The sequence below is a fragment of the Pyrus communis genome, chromosome 10 (genome assembly GCF_041283825.1).
Source record: "Pyrus communis isolate YQ-2024b chromosome 10, ASM4128382v1, whole genome shotgun sequence".
NCBI lineage: Eukaryota > Viridiplantae > Streptophyta > Magnoliopsida > Rosales > Rosaceae > Pyrus > Pyrus communis.
The window spans coordinates 27,622,848-27,639,772 of record NC_142574.1 but is presented as its reverse complement, the minus strand read 5'-3'; the positions used below and the strand labels follow the sequence as shown (position 1 = coordinate 27,639,772).

General features: G+C 38.8%; 3 protein-coding genes across 6 annotated transcripts; all 3 read left to right on the top strand.

Moving 5' to 3' along the window:
- The first annotated feature begins 98 nt into the window (after window positions 1-98).
- On the top strand, window positions 99-4,152 carry LOC137730242 (uncharacterized). Its single transcript, XM_068469306.2, has 5 exons — window positions 99-685; window positions 1,137-1,349; window positions 1,903-2,051; window positions 2,140-2,208; window positions 2,297-4,152. Exons 1-5 carry the CDS (start codon window positions 485-487, stop codon window positions 3,930-3,932), a joined length of 2,268 nt encoding a protein of 755 aa, XP_068325407.2. The 5' UTR covers window positions 99-484; the 3' UTR covers window positions 3,933-4,152.
- An 835-nt stretch (window positions 4,153-4,987) lies between these two features.
- LOC137729001 (histidinol dehydrogenase, chloroplastic) lies at window positions 4,988-10,069 on the top strand. 4 transcript variants are annotated; one of them, XM_068467818.2, is made up of 15 exons: window positions 4,988-5,177; window positions 5,329-5,462; window positions 6,001-6,122; window positions 6,261-6,313; window positions 6,453-6,525; window positions 6,603-6,704; window positions 6,772-6,873; window positions 6,998-7,069; window positions 7,141-7,203; window positions 7,278-7,319; window positions 7,572-7,631; window positions 7,757-7,867; window positions 8,209-8,379; window positions 9,136-9,226; window positions 9,496-10,069. In XM_068467818.2, the coding sequence occupies exons 2-15, from the start codon at window positions 5,342-5,344 to the stop codon at window positions 9,771-9,773; spliced, it is 1,461 nt and encodes a 486-aa protein (XP_068323919.2). In that variant the 5' UTR covers window positions 4,988-5,177; window positions 5,329-5,341; the 3' UTR covers window positions 9,774-10,069. The 4 variants fall into 4 exon arrangements, with proteins under 4 accessions (XP_068323919.2, XP_068323918.2, XP_088534728.1 ...); XM_068467817.2 differs by having other exon boundaries at window positions 5,003-5,177; window positions 5,363-5,462; XM_088678602.1 differs by lacking the exon at window positions 9,136-9,226 and having other exon boundaries at window positions 5,003-5,177; window positions 5,363-5,462; window positions 9,496-9,660.
- Window positions 10,070-10,766: 697 nt separating this feature from the next.
- Window positions 10,767-16,650, top strand: LOC137727645 (coatomer subunit alpha-1-like). Its single transcript, XM_068466469.2, has 4 exons — window positions 10,767-11,196; window positions 11,385-11,615; window positions 12,033-12,527; window positions 13,372-16,650. The coding sequence occupies exons 2-4, from the start codon at window positions 11,408-11,410 to the stop codon at window positions 16,320-16,322; spliced, it is 3,654 nt and encodes a 1,217-aa protein (XP_068322570.2). The 5' UTR covers window positions 10,767-11,196; window positions 11,385-11,407; the 3' UTR covers window positions 16,323-16,650.
- The last annotated feature ends 275 nt before the right edge of the window (window positions 16,651-16,925 follow it).

Sequence of the window (16,925 nt, the reverse complement as noted above, 5' to 3'; positions counted from 1 at the left end):
TCATATGTGCGCCAAACACACGTGTGAACCGTCCCTAATCCCAACGGCTAGTAATTATAATTAAACGGCTAATTTTCCTTTCTATTTTCTTTTTGAAAACGAATAAACGGCTAATTTTCTTTCACTTTCTCTCAATTCTCAATCCACCTTCTCTCACCTTTCTGCTTTTTTCTTCCACTTTCTGTGTGATTTTCTCTCACTTTCCCATCGATCCCCAGGTAACCAATAACAATATAAACAGTTCACCGCAAGGCAAACTAACTGGTTTTCCTCGCCTCTCTCTCTCTCTCTCCAAAACCGATTTCTCGCTCTATCAAGAAACGCGTTCTGAAAATTTTCCCAAGAAAGTGACGCATCCTTCCGGCTACCAAAAAACCCTTTCTTGGAGATATTCACAAAAAGGGTCTCAGGATTTTCCCGAGAAAGTGATATTTTTCTGGGTAATTTCACAGATTTTGTTTCGTAGTAATACTGTAATAGGACAATGTGGACCAGAGACAAGAACTTTGGCACAAGAGGCTTCTCGACGCCGCCTGCGACATGGAAGACGGCGCCGCCAACCCCTCCGGCGGTGCCGATGTCAGAGAGGAAGAGAATGTCGCCTTCGGACAAAGATGATCTTTTTCGCGTTGTGCATAAAGTACCTGCCGGCGATTCTCCCTACGTCAGAGCCAAACAAGTTCAGGTAAGAAAGTTTGAACTTTTATTATGGGTATTTGGTATAAATTTTCTTATGGGTTTTATTTTTCAAAATTAGCTACTGTTCTTCTTTCTTGTTCATTGGTTTCCCCTAATGAATTTTTTTCCCGGAAAATTCTCCTTTTTCCTGGAAAGTAAGAATTTAGATGCCAATTTTGTTCCTTAAATTGGTGGAAATTTTATTGGAATATCTTTCTTGCAATTTGTTAAGATAAAAAAAAGAAGTGAATAATTAAGTTTTTTGTTCATGTGAAATTGGTTGTTCTCTTACTGTGATTACCTTAGAGTTGCAGACAAAAGTTACTAGGTTTTGGGTATACAAAGTAGAAAGTAGCCTTTTTGATTTTTTCGGGTTGATATAAATTGCATGGTCAAGGTTCTTTTATTTTTCGTCACTGCTATATGTATTTGATAGACTTGCATTTCTTCGAATGCAGTTGATAGACAAGGATCCAGGCAAAGCCATATCCCTCTTCTGGGCAGCTATAAATGCCGGGGATCGAGTTGATAGTGCCTTGAAAGACATGGCAGTTGTGATGAAACAATTGGATCGAGCGGAGGAGGCTATTGAAGCTATCAAATCTTTTCGTCATCTCTGCCCGTATGATTCTCAGGAATCTCTTAACAATGTGTTAGTTGAACTGTACAAGGTAAAGCACCTCCATTTCTACGACAAATTACTTATATTTTGTTATCTCCTTGTTTGAATACGCAGTTGCAACTCAATCATGGTACGAGATGCAAACGTATTTTACACATGATATGCAAGACTTTAAGAAAGATTAGTGCTCAAATGTGAGTTGAAAGTAGGAACTTTAGAAGTCTAGAACTAGGTTACAATTTTTCTTGTGATATGTTGAGGCAACTAAGAGGCTAAAAGTAGGCCTTCTTGTAACTTTTCTAGGCACACTTGCAGTGTAAATTAAACATCGGAAATTCCTCTCTCGTGGCCCTTTTATTTGCTCCCTTTCACTTTTCTCTCCTGTTTTATATCAGTAGAATATATGTATGGTAGTTTATCAACAATGTATTTATTTCCGAATATTTATTTCTAGAATGCCTTAGCATCTATTTCTACATCGTACTGCTGAATATTCTGTCATAATTTCGAGGTATATCAACCTGTTGCAACGAGGTTATCGCAATTGCATATGCTTCTCTTTGTGCGTGTCTGTGTATGTTTATCATTTATCGGTTTTGCAGAGGTCAGGAAGGATTGAAGAAGAGATTGAATTGCTCGAGTCCAAACTGAAACACATTGACGAAGGTATAGCTTTTTGTGGAAGGAGGACAAAGACTGCAAGAGCTCAGGGGAGGAAGGTTCAAATTACTGTTGAACAAGAGAGAGCAAGGTGAAATTCGCTGCTTTTCTCATTCTTCTTACTAATTGGTCCCCAAAGTTCTGCATAATTAGATGACTTCGGTTCTCTATCAATGCAGAATACTAGGGAACTTGGCCTGGGCTTACTTGCAGAAAGGTGATTACAAAACTGCTGAAGAGTATTACTTGTAAGTTTCTGCACATCCTGCTTTATATTCCTACATGTGAAACGATGCATTTTTATATGTATATGATCTGTTCCGTAAAAAATCTCAGGAAAGCTCTGTCATTGGAACCGGATAAGAACAAGCAATGCAATTTAGCAATCTGCTTGATGCACATGAACAGATTTACAGAAGCAAAACATCTGCTTCAAGTTGTAAGAGATTCATCTGGAAATAAACCAATGGATGAATCTTATGCCAAGTCTTTTGAGCGTGCTTATCAAATGCTGACCGAACTAGAGGCACAATCAGTTTTAAGACCAATTCAACAGGATGGAAGATCTTACATGTTCTCCAGAAGGCGAGCAGATGGACGCGAAGAAGAGAATCTATCTGTTGATCAATGGAAGAAAGATCGTTATTTCAAAAACCTGTGTGAGAGCAGGTCTAGTTTTTCCAGCAGAATGAAGGATAATCAGGGTGGTACAGTGGGAGCAGAAACAACTCCAAATACAAAGACATATTTTTCTCCAGCTCCTGCTATATGGGATCCAGAAGTTCAATTTTCACAACCAAGAAGATCTCCTTGGGGATTTAATGGTGGACATCCGAGGAGGGAACTCTCATTTGACCGATGTCTAAAAACAGAAAACGTGCGAGCACATGCTGTTCAAAGTCTCAATGAAGATTTGCCAGCTTCAACTGTTGGAAAGTCAGAAGTCGCAGTTCACAACTCGGTGTCTAGTTTGTCTTCACCAATTAGCAGAGATTTGACGAGGCCCCAAGGAGGTGTAGCAGCACGATCTGTTCTGCAACCTATGTCAAGTGGAAATTGGAAGGGTACCTCTCGGGTGAGTGATTGCTGTTTCCAACTGAAAGATAAAGAAACTGTGGTCAGTTCTGCCCAGAATACTGTGAACGGAGACTGGAGAAAGGGCAGCTGGGAAAACGGTGGTATCAAGAAATCTGCAGAACCACAAATAGGTGTAGCGGCACGATCTGTTCTGCAACCTATGTCAAGTGGAAATTGGAAGGGTACCTCTTGGGTGAGTGATGGCTGTTTCCAACTGAAAGATAAAGCAACTGTGGTCAGTTCTTCCCAGAATACTGTGAACGGAGACTGGAGAAGGGGCAGCTGGGAAAACGGTGGTATCAAGAAATCTGCAGAACCACAAATGGCAGGTGAAAATGCAAAAGCACTGGATATTGTCATTGATGAAGGTCAGAATCAGAGCTCTGATACAACTGTTTTAGGCAGCATGGAACCGATTGTTGTGGAAGGCTGCTTCCGAGAGAACAGTTCTGGTGAAATAAATGAGGTCCAGCAACCCGTAGCAGAAAATCAAAAGCAGGGTCCTGATCTTTCAATGTACAGTTGTGGTAAGAAAAGTTGGGCAGATATGGCTGAAGAAGAAGAACAAGAGTTGTTTAACGGAAGCACCGAATACTTTGACTTTAACAACGAAAACCTCAACTGTAACATACCCTCTGAAAGTCCTTGTCTGCAAACACAAATGAAAAGTCTGGGCTCAAAGCTTGAGTCAGTTGATCTTAAACACAAAAATGTTATATCCGGAAATGCTGGTTCACCAAGGAATTCTGCAGTGCGCCGTTCTTTGCGATTTGATCAGCAGCAGGATCGAGAATCAGTAGATTACATCAGTTCATCATCCCCAGTTCCCAAGGCGGGCAGGAGAAGAAGGTTGCAGAGTTTCCAGGACATAACTGAATTTCAGGATAGTCCATGAGGAATCAGAACCAGTCTTATATAGCAGTACTTGGAGGATTTTTGGAAAATTTTTCAGTCTCTTCTTGTTGTTTCCATCTCAGTGTGATATTTTTGCTTCAAGATTTGTATATGTAAAAAAGGGTTTTTTTTGATACAAAGTATAAAGGAAGGAAGGTATCAATAACTTGTTGCTTCTTCAATTACTTTGGAGTTATAAATTTTGATATGGATTTACTGCATTCATTATTTGTTTTGAGTCAGCTAATAATTATTTCGTTTTTAGTTTTTAGTTTTCTTTTTTTCTTCTTAAAACTACACCGGAGTTAAAGTAGTAGAAATTCATATAGCATAATATACAAAATTTATCATTTGACGAAAAAAAATATATATAAAAAATGAAAATTGAAAATACAAAAATTGAAAACAAACTTTTAAGTTTTTGCATTATACATTCGCATCCATCTCTCTCTTTTCCCTTTCTCTACTCTTGTCATCCCTCATTTTCTCAATACTTTCCATTTATCTCTAACAGAAAAACTAAAATAAAAATGGTTATCAAACATACCTTATGTTTGAACCCAATTATTCCAACAGCGATGCTCTCCTGTCATTTTGTCCGGACATTAATCTGAGCCCCCTTGAATTAAATTGACGGTCCAATAATATAACACAACCGTTTTCTTTAATTTCGGTCTGGTTCGGGTTGGTTATAGGCTGAACTCTTAACCCAATCTCTGGTGAGGGAAGTTTGGGCATGTGGCCCATTAAAACTAAAACCCGGTTTTGTTCTAGCCCACTCCAACTCGGCATTATTAGAGCATCTTCAAAAGATGTGTCAAATTTTAAACATCAAAATAATATTTAATAGCTTATATGACAATTTAACATTTTATGTAATATTTTGCTCCATCCGATATGTCAAATAATAATGTTATTTATTAAATTTTTTAATTTTTTGTGGGGTTCAATGATTAACACAACCAATCAAAAACTTGAAAAACACAACATTTATTATATATTATATTAATTTATTAAAAAACTATATAATAAATTTGACGTTTGCTTTCAAATTTAACAGTAAAAGAATTTGCCTTTAATTGACCCAGCGCCACTACGAAATTGAAAGCTGGAGTTTGATGTCATTTCGTAGCTATTTTGGCATCTCCTTTGGATTTGGATGCTCTTAGCTACTAGAACCAGTGGCTGCCCGTACGCTCAGTCAGTCACCCACCGCCGTCGCGCGCGCTTACTTTCCATTTTGCAGGTAAATCTTCAGCTTCTCCTTCTCCCTCTGCCACCACGTGCATAATTTCAAAACTGTCAATTTTCTTTTCGTTTCTTCGCATTTTCTCGCCACCCAAACAGAAAATAAGTGAGAATTTTCTTTTCGCTTTTACATTTGTGTATTAATTTAGCTTGAAGGCGTTTATGATGGACAGTCGGATTCAGTGTTTTAATCGCAGCATCAGCAGCAGCAGCTGTTTCATCAAACGACAATTTCATCCGCTCATTGCCGCCCCGAAAACCCGAAATCTTTTTCTCCGACGAGGTATGAATCCATCATTGCTCGGTTTCTTTCGCTGAATTGCGGTTCGTTCCTTTGATTTTGGTGTCAAATTATAATGGTCAGTTGAAAGATTGACATTTTTACTCACATTGAATGTGATTATGTAGTTATTTTCACCATGTATGTCAAATTTCGAGTCAATTCGATATCTCTGAGAGTTCTGTCTGTATTGTATCAAAGTTGGTTTTTTTTCTTATACATTTTTGTAGTAGAGATTGACCTTCTTGATCGAGTGGATTCGATTTCTGTAACTTTTCTATCTGTATTGTATTTGAGTTAGTATAGTGCTTGTTGATATCAAGTTGACTCGAAATTTGGTAAAACTGCTGTGCACGATTTTAGAGAATTTTTGAAAGCTGGATTGAAAATACGAATCGTACTAAAAGCTATTCAGTGGTTTAAAAACTAAAAAGTTTAAATTTGTTTATGTGCATAAGTGCAAATAAAATTTGCGAAACGTAAGACTTAAGAGGAATTACTACTTCGTTTCTTGATTTACTAAAGTTTACTGTTTGCTCAGGGTTTGCTTGTCAGGGGATAACTTGCTCAATGAAGTCTTACAGGTTATCTGAACTATCCCCACCTGAGGTTGAAAGCCTAAAAGCTCGTCCACGAATAGATTTTTCTTCAATTTTCAGCACGGTGAGCCTTTCTTTTGTTCCCAAATCCTGACTGTTGTTTAAGAACCTGACAAATTTTTTATCTTATTTTTTTTTCTTTTTTTTTTCCCGGTTATCTTTGTACATGAACTCAAAAAATGTAGTAGCTATTCTTGGTCAGGTCAACCCTATAGTTGATGAGGTTCGTAAAAGAGGCGATGCTGCAGTTAAGGAGTATGTACTTCATTAATCCTTTTTATTATTTTATGATTTATTATGACTATATATTTATTAACATGCCTTTCTACTCAGCAACTTGACTAATGATTTTTTTGTTGTTTTAATATGCTTTATTTATTTTTCTCTCACACAGGTATACTGCAAAGTTTGACAAAGTTGTACTGGATAACATAGTTGTAGAAGTATCCGAGCTTCCAGATCCTGAGGTATCTCTGTGTAGACATATTTTCTGGATACAAGATATTCATTTTATGTATTGAATTCTGATATTTTTCTTATGCAGCTTGATGCAGTTATTAAAGAAGCATTTGATGTGGCATATGACAATATATATGCATTTCATTTTGCTCAGAAATCAGCTGAGAAAAGTGTCGAGAACATGAAGGTAAGTCCTTATTGCAGCTTGCTTTTTTCTATATACCCAGAGTCTCTAAGCATCCTTAACCATTCAGGGTGTCAAATGTAAACGTGTGGCAAGAAGCATCGGTTCTGTGGGTGTTTATGTTCCAGGAGGAACTGCAGTTTTACCTTCAACAGCTCTGATGCTTTCTGTTGTAAGTTTATCATTTTCGTTGCAAAAGTTGCTTTTGGTCGTGTATCATCCTTTAATCTTTATCATGGTTCTTTATTATCAAGTCATAAAGATTTGATGGACATATGCTTTATCATGCATATCAGCCTGCACAGATTGCTGGGTGTAAAACTGTTGTTCTCGCAACTCCCCCAAGTCAGGATGGCACCATACGCAAGGTGATTCTTTACAGAATGCATAATGAAAGGATTCCAAAACGAGAGCTGATCATTTATGTTTTGCCCCCCAGGAAGTACTATATTGTGCTAAGAAGGCTGGTGTGACTCACATCCTTAAAGCTGGTGGTGCTCAGGTCTGTAAACACTGAAAACCTACTTATATGTATTTCATCACATACAGTAATCTGATAATTCTTGTGATTTACAGGCGATATCTGCTATGGCTTGGGGTACGCAATCTTGCCCAAAGGTGTTAGTTTCCCTTTTATCTTGTTGTGTTGTTCATAACATCTCCAGATATTTGTGCTGTGCCTTATATTTGTTACCAAATTATTAGCTCATATATTCTGAGCATGATTTATAAAGCAGAGGACTGAAGTTAACTTAGCTATTATGTTGTTATGTTTCTTAGAAATTTCACTTATCTTCTCAATTTTCTCAAAATTGTAAGTCGTAATATTCTGCTCTTCTTTATTTAATTTTTGTTTTCAAATAATTTCAGGTTGAAAAAATATTTGGCCCTGGAAATCAATATGTCACCGCTGCAAAAATGATTCTCCAGGTACAAATACTTCTAAGTTCTTTGCATAACTTCTAGAGAAGCTGAAACATGGGAGTTAAGGGAGATTCATTGCATTTACCATCTTGATTTGACTGCCCCACTTCCCTTTCTGATTTTGTTAACAGAACAGCGAAGCCATGGTTTCAATTGACATGCCTGCGGGCCCTTCGGAAGTTTTGGTCATTGCTGACAAACATGCCAGTCCTGTCCATATAGCTGCTGATTTGCTTTCTCAGGTGCTTCCTTTTTCTGCAATGCCTCTCTTAGTTTATGATTGATCGCTTTCATAATTTAACATTTGGTAGGAGAACTAGGTATTTAGTTGCAACTTGCTACATAATCATACTGGGTATTTTAACTGAATACAATTTAGCCACTTACAGATTTAAAGATTTAGGCTTTGATTCAACTTTAGTCTACTGAAGTGACTTCAAGCTGGATGTTGTAAGATGTATAACGAGGCACATTGTTATTTGTTACAGAACTTTTAGTGCATTATATGAAATATGGATGCTTGATATAGTATTTTGGAATGTTTGTGGCCAACGGGATGCATAACTAACTAAGGCAATTTCAGGCTGAGCATGGTCCTGATAGTCAAGTTGTTCTTGTAGTTGCTGGGGATGGTGTGGATGTTAAAGCTATAGAAGAGGAAATCAGCAAACAGTGCCACAGCCTACCAAGGGCAGAGTTTGCTTCAAAAGCACTGAGCCACAGTTTCACAGTGTTCGCTCGGGATATGGTTGAGGTTTGTCCTTGCATCCTGACATGATATCCCTATCACCAAATTTAGGAAGTCTTTACGTACATCACTGGAATCACATGTGGAAATCGGTAGAGGATAGTGACTAGTGTCACGGTATTTGTAGCATGCAATTCATCTCATCAAATGTTAAATTACCTTGGAGAGGTTGTAGAGTCTACAGAACTCAACGAAAATATCATAGTATGGATACAGTCTTGCTTTCTAATTAGATACAGTCTTGCTCTAGTAAGGAGTTGGTAACGTGGCAACTTAAGAAGGTAATTTTGGGTCGTTAGATCTAGGATTAGAACACTCACACTTTAATCTTGGACGTGAAAGGAGAAATAACAGCCTAGGGTTAAGTCCTTAAGTTGCCTCTTTATATTAGTCACTGGAGCTGAATTTTATGTGATTTATGAAATGGTGTCCAAAAGTGCAATGTTTGTTTCAGGATTCCCTTTCCATGGAAAATTAGAATTGCTTTGTTGCTGTCTATTGGTTCAGTTTATTTGGCTCTCAACATTAAAGGTCCTCATTATTTTTGTCCATATTTTATTATCTCAATTGGTGCATTTGATTAAAAGTGTTTCTTTTTAGTATTTTTATGACAACTATTTTGTTCGCTATCGCTTCTTGTAAAACAAAAATGACAACTAGTTTTGTATCTGCATGTCTACAAAGCAACATTTTTGTTTACCTGCATGTTGTTTGAGACGTTCTGCGTGATCCTGAAATTAGACATGATGATGGCTGTCTCAGGCAGTCTCGTTTTCAAACTTGTATGCACCCGAGCATCTGATCATCAATGTCCAGGATGCAGAAGAGTGGGAGAGTTTCATTGAAAATGCAGGTATAGTTCTCTTAGCCTGTTACTTGACAGTTGTCCTCCTTTTTGTCTTTCAATTGTGTATCACAATGCTGATCTTTGCTGCCATTTTCCCGATGGTTCCAAACGTTGGTCTACGTGAGTGATTACTGATCACTCATTTGTACTTGTAGTTGTACAGATGAAACTCACTAGCTTCAGCCTTTTTTCCCTCGCCACTACAAAATTTCGATTTTGTTTCTGGCCAATATAAAATAAGTAGATATCTGAACTTTGATATCTTTCGCGTGCAGGTTCTGTATTTTTAGGGCAGTGGACACCGGAGAGTGTGGGAGATTATGCGAGTGGGACGAACCACGTCCTTCCAACATATGGTTATGCGAGGATGTATGGTGGTGTGTCTTTGGACTCATTTCTCAAGTACATGACAGTGCAGTCTTTGACAGAGGAAGGTTTGCTAAAGCTCGGCCCATACGTGGCGACCATGGCCGAAGTTGAGGGACTAGAGGCGCACAAGAGAGCCGTAACCCTTAGACTTAAGGATATCGAAGCCAGGCAGGTCCTAACGTAAGGCAATTTCCGCAGAAGACCATTCACCAAATTTGTTCTCGCCTTCAGGTAAATTGCCCTTTTTCGGAAACACGTACCAGCTAGTATTCGAAACTCTACAATGGTGGAATTTTGATTGTTGTACCATACAGAGGAAAACTGGTGGGTGGAATGAGGGGGACAAAAAAATAGGGATATAACATCGAACTTTGTTGTAGGTTGGTAATGTAAACAATTGAATTATCTTTTCTTCCTTTTGAAGCCATTCCCTTTTCTTTTGTTCCAAATTTGCAATAAATGGTATTAAGACTTTTGATAGATGGAATAATGTTTTACAAGGCTTGTTGCTGTTGACGTGATGCAAGCTGTTCAATGTTTATAACGCTTTTCTTTTTCGTTAGTTGGAAGAAATCGAACCCTTAACTAATTAGTCATGGTCTAGATTCTTTGTCGATCGTGGGCTGTTTGAATAACTATTTCGTTATCAGTTTTTAGTTTTCAAATTTGGCCTTTTTACCTGTTTGTTTTAGTCTTCGTTTTTGAAAATTGAAAGTAGCTACGAAACAAAATTTCAGTTTTTAATTTTTGAAAACGTGAAAACAAAATTGAAAATAAAATGGTTATCAAACAGCTCCTAAATTAATAAGCACATTTTTAATTTGAAGGAAACACGTAACATTTTGTAAAACTCCATATATCAACAAATTGCGAACAAAATGTTTCACGTGTCATTTCCACTTTATCATGTTGGTTTCTTTTTAACTCTAGCAAGACTTTTGGTGAAAAAAACAATTGAGACAACACAATATTATGCCTTGCTTCGACCGTCTCGATAGGAGAAATTTAAACACTTATTGTGCATGATTAAACACCTTGAATCGCTTGAATTATAAGTTCCTTAATTTGCTCTAACAGTTGAAAGAAGATTCAATTCAAAGTAGTTTCTTTTGAGAGAGATTCCAATTTTTGTGCATCATTTGCCCCCATAAAATGAAATAATAAACCCCTAAAAATCAGTATCAAGAGGAATTAAACGTGACCGCTGGTCACCTTGTCCAAAAAAAAAAAAAAAAAGTAAAAAGGCTGTTGCTTGAATTCCAAAAACGAAAACAGATCTGCGGCAAGGTCATTCACTGCTGCTAGTGACCTCCTCTCTCTCTCTCTCTACCTATCTATCTATGCATTGCGTTTCGATGTCACCAGCCTTTGAATAATTTCACATCTGAATTCCCAGATCTGAATCTCTCTCTCTCTCTCTCTCTCTCTCTCTCTCTCTCTCTCTCTCTCTCTCTCTCTCTCTTTCTTCCCTAATTTCTTTCGCCTGCTGATTGGTTTCCGAGAAAAGCCGCGAGAAGATTTGTCTGGATCATAGGCGATTTGCTAATCCAATCCACCGTATCGTATCTCTGCTTTGCTAATCAAGAATCCGTATTCCCAGATCTGAGGTATGTTCGCTTTCTCTCTCTGTACTTTCACATGCTGATTGGCTACTGAGAAAATTGATTAGGAAAAAAATGGATAGTTGGATCGAAAGCATTGTAAATTGGGGAAATCTGTGGGGTGATTTGTATTCTTGAATTGAGTTTAAATCAATTAGATTGTGCTTGTTTGTTTGATCTTTGATTTCAATTAGGGGCGTTTCGATTGGGATTCGAGATGCTGACGAAATTCGAGACCAAGAGTAATCGGGTGAAAGGGCTGAGCTTTCACCCCAAGCGGCCATGGATCTTGGCCAGTCTCCACAGCGGTGTGATCCAGCTCTGGGATTACCGAATGGGCACTCTCATCGACCGTTTTGACGAGCATGATGGCCCTGTGCGTGGCGTCCATTTCCACTCCTCTCAGCCGCTTTTCGTCTCTGGAGGTATAACGTCACAATTCAATCTTATTTTTGTCTGTTCGTTCGCTATGTGTAGAAATCTGCAAATTTCAGGCACTTGATGTTATAGATTCGATATGAAATGGGAATAATGTAGTTTATACTGCCTTGTTATTTTGTCACATTGTGTAATGTATGGTCATCTTGCTGAACCTCGCCCGATGCATCCATTAGAATGGTAGTGTAGTTCATTAGGTTCTTCTTGATGCCATGTAGAATCAATCAGATCTGAACTATTTACTCTTATATTATTAATCTGAAAATCAGTACCTCTGTTTTTCCTTACTCTATCAACCTGAGAAGCATTTACTTGTTTGTGAAGTGTTAAGTTATTATGATGGCACTGCCGATTTGGAAGAGAGTCTAGAGAGAAGTAATTGATTGTTTATGCTTAAATGGCAGGGGATGATTACAAGATCAAGGTGTGGAATTACAAGTTGCATAGATGTTTGTTTACACTTCTTGGACACCTTGATTACATCCGAACTGTTCAATTCCATCATGAGTACCCTTGGATTGTCAGTGCAAGTGATGACCAGACAATCAGAATATGGAATTGGCAGTCCCGAACTTGTATTTCTGTGCTCACTGGACACAACCATTATGTTATGTGTGCCTTATTCCATCCAAAGGAGGATCTTGTTGTCTCAGCATCGTTGGATCAAACAGTTCGTGTTTGGGATATTGGTGCCCTCAGGAAAAAGACAGTTGCCCCAGCAGATGACATCCTACGCTTGAGTCAGATGAATGCAGATTTCTTTGGTGGAGTTGATGCTGTTGTGAAGTATGTTTTGGAAGGTCATGATAGGGGTGTGAATTGGGCATCATTTCATCCTACACTCCCTCTAATCGTCTCTGGAGCAGACGATCGACAAGTGAAACTTTGGCGGATGAATGGTATGTCTTTTTTCTTCTATTTCAGTTTTCATGTGAAATAAACAATTTTTAACTGTGCACCTCTCTTAGATTGGTTTTTAACAAGAAACGAAAAAATATTTCTGCATCTGCTTCTTGCTTTCATGTACCAAAATCTCTTCTTTTTTTTATTTTTTATTTTTTATTTTTTTTTAAGAAGAAATGAGAATAATTGAAAGACAGTTTGTTATAAAAAAAATTTCTTTAAATTTAAATAGTTGGGAATATTTAAATCGAATTAATTATTTAATTATATCCTTTTTAGATAATAGATTCAGTTGTCGTTATGTCAAACGCAACATGTGTTGGGAAAATATATACCTAAAGACTGATCTTTTAGTCTTTAATCGTCATACTTAGTATCTGCCTTTCTGTAGCAACCAAGCACATGATATAGCAACCGAATTGTCATTTAAATTTTTTCTATTATTATTCTGTCAAATACCAGACATCTATACATATCATTCCCCCTTCTCAGCACCCAAAAGAAAAAAAAGGAAGAGCTGAAATTTTTATAGGGTTTAGTTTCACCTCATTAGCTTCTAGAAATTAGGTATGCTAACTTTTGTAAAATTAATTCATGGCCAGTTTCACAAATAATATCATTACCACCGAAAAAGCCACACAATTGCTTTTGGAATACAACAACAACAAAGCCTTATCCCACTAGATGTACTATGTATTTCTTGTGAAATAGTATGCATGTATAGATTCAGATAATTAAATACTCTTGCAGTGTGTTCGCATTAGAAAGATGGAAATAGAGTTACGGAATCCTGTTTGGTTGAACTACCAATTGGTAACCTGTTAATCTTTCCGATTTCAGATACAAAGGCTTGGGAAGTGGACACTCTAAGGGGGCACATGAACAATGTATCCTGTGTTCTATTCCATTCAAGGCAGGATATTATTGTGTCCAATTCAGAGGATAGAAGTATCCGAGTCTGGGATGCAACAAAACGGACTGGTCTTCAGACATTTCGTAGGGAGCATGACAGATTCTGGATTCTTTCAGCACATCCTGAAATGAACCTCTTGGCCGCTGGCCATGATAGTGGCATGATTGTCTTCAAATTGGAGAGGGAGCGTCCTGCCTTTTATGTTAGCGGTGATTCAATATACTATGTTAAAGATCGTTTTCTCCGCTTCTATGAGTTCTCTACCCAGAGAGACACTCAGGTTATGCCTATTCGAAGGCCTGGTTCTTCCAACTTGAATCAAGGGGCAAAGACACTATCGTACAGCTCTACAGAAAATGCTGTTTTGATATGTTCAGATGTGGATGGGGGGTCTTATGAACTATATGTTATACCCAAAGATAGCTTTGGTCGGGGTGATACTGCGCAGGAGGCAAAAAGAGGAATTGGAGGCCCAGCTGTGTTCGTGGCTCGAAATAGGTTTGCAGTGCTTGAAAAGAGCTCCAACCAAGTTATAGTTAAAAATCTGAAAAATGAGATTGTCAAGAAGAGTGCCCTACCTATTGTTGCTGATGCAATATTTTATGCTGGAACTGGAAACTTGCTGTGCAGAGCAGAGGACAGAGTCATTATTTTTGACCTGCAGCAGAGAGTTATTGTTGGGGAGCTTCAAACTCCTTTTGTAAGGTATATTGTTTGGTCAAATGACATGGAGAGCATTGCCTTACTGAGCAAACACTCAATTGTGATAGCAAATAAGAAGCTAGTGCATCAGTGCACTCTCCATGAGACAATTCGTGTAAAGAGTGGAGCTTGGGATGACAATGGCGTCTTCATATATACAACCTTGAACCACATCAAATACTGCCTTCCTAATGGGGATAGTGGAATCATCAGGACCCTCGACGTTCCTGTATATATAACAAAAGTGTATGGAAACACCATACATTGCTTGGATCGAGATGGGAAGAACTGTGCCATTGTTGTTGATGCAACAGAATATGTTTTCAAGTTATCCTTACTGAAGAAGAGGTATGACCAGGTTATGAGCATGATAAGGAGTTCTGAGCTCTGTGGCCAGGCCATGATTGCATATCTACAGCAGAAAGGTTTCCCTGAGGTTGCCCTTCATTTTGTGAAGGATGAGAGGACTCGCTTCAACTTGGCACTAGGGAGCGGGAACATCCAGATTGCTGTTGCTTCTGCCAAGGAAATTGATGAGAAAGATCACTGGTATCGATTGGGAGTGGAGGCCCTTCGTCAGGGTAATGCAGGCATTGTAGAATATGCATATCAGAGGACAAAGAATTTTGAGAGGCTATCATTCTTATATCTTGTGACTGGAAACTTGGATAAATTGTCCAAAATGTTGAAAATTGCTGAAGTCAAGAATGATGTGATGGGCCAGTTCCACAATGCTTTATATTTAGGTGACATCAGAGAGCGTGTTAAGATCTTGGAGAATGCAGGTCATTTACCTCTTGCTTATAGCACAGCTGTAATTCATGGGCTCCATGATATTGCTGAACGTTTGGCGGCTGAACTGGGAGATAATGTTCCTGTTTTACCCAAGGTGAAATCTCCGTCTCTTTTGTTACCACCAACGCCAATCATCTGCAGAGGAGATTGGCCCTTGTTGAGGGTCACGAGAGGAATATTTGAGGGTGGTCTTGATAATGTGGGCAAGAATGTTGAGGAAGATTATGAAGAGGCTGCAGATGCTGATTGGGGAGAGGAGTTGGATCTTGTTGACGTGGACAATATTCCAAATGGAGACATCAGTGCAGTGCTGGATGATGAGGAAGCACGCGAGGAAAATGAGGAGGGAGGATGGGATCTTGAAGATCTTGAACTTCCACCTGAGATTGATACTCCAAAAACTGCCAGCAATGCCCGTTCTTCTGTGTTTGTTGCCCCAACTCCGGGTATGCCTGTAAGCCAAATCTGGTCCCAGAAATCATCTCTTGCTGCTGAACATGCTGCCGCTGGGAATTTCGATATTGCAATGCGTTTGTTGAGCAGGCAGCTGGGTGTACAGAACTTTGATCCCTTGAGACAATTATTTCTCGATTTACACATGGGCAGTCATACGTGTCTACGTGCCTTCTCGGCAGCTCCTGTGCTCACTGTGGCCATTGAGAGGGGATGGAGTGAATCAGCTACACCTAATGTTAGGGGTCCTCCTGCTCTTGTATTTAAATTCTCAGAGCTAGAAGAGAAGCTTAAGGCGGGTTACAAGGCCACAACCCAAGGGAAATTTGCTGATGCTTTACGTCTTCTCCTTGGTATTCTGCATACTATTCCTCTGATCGTTGTTGATTCAAGGAGAGAGGTTGATGAAGTAAAAGAATTAATTATCATTGTAAAGGAGTATGTTCTGGGTTTGAAGATGGAGATTAAGAGGAAGGAACTTAAAGGCGACCCGGTTCGCCAACAGGAGCTAGCGGCTTACTTCACCCACTGCAACCTTCAGATGCCTCACTTGAGACTTGCATTACTAAATGCCATGAGTGTTTGCTACAAGGCTGGTAATCTCAACACGGCAGCTAACTTTGCCAGGCGACTTTTGGAAACCAACCCCACCATTGAAAACCATGCAAAGACTGCAAGACAAATCCTGCAAGCTGCCGAAAAGAACATGACTGATGCAACCCAGCTAAACTATGATTTCAGAAACCCATTTGTGGTTTGCGGAGCAACATATGTGCCTATTTACCGTGGACAGAAGGATGTGTCATGCCCATACTGCAGTTCTCGGTTTGTTCCGGACCAGGAAGGGAAGCTCTGTACTGTTTGTGATCTTTCAGTGGTTGGATCAGATGCATCTGGTTTGCTCTGTTCTCCTACCCAGATAAGATGATCTCCTGCTGCTCAAGTGGGAGCAGTTTTTCCAACCTTCAAGTCCGACAACGGTTATGTTAGTTTTCTCATCTCCTTGAGCAGGGTTTCTATGTTAAAGAACGCAATTTGATTAGGTTGTGTGCTTCTCTTGTATTTCTAATTCAAATTTTATTTCAAGGTACATGATCATGATTTCGCTGTAATGAACAGGTTGAGCGTTTTGGTCTAGGCGATTCTTGTGACTTTTGAAAATAAACAAATTAGAGTGAGTTGGTAGATTACTTGCTTTTCCTGAGATTTGTAACCTTGAAATCTCATATATTGTAGACACCATTTTCGTGTTAAAACTCGTTTTTGAATTCCATCCGGGAAATGTCAGTCTGCCTGGATTTTGAATATGTTGTGTTTGGAATGTATTTCATTTCTTGTGCGCCTGAGTAACTTTCTGCTAATTACATTCACATCTTGGTGTATGATTGGCATGGAGGTGGAGGAGTGCAAGTACGCCAGTGCTCCGGCAGTTTCTGCTGCGATCTTCGGTCGTAACTCCCATGAAAGCGATGATTCTTTGCTCTTTATGCTATGAAGATGATCAAAGAGTTCCCCTGGTGATGAACTCATA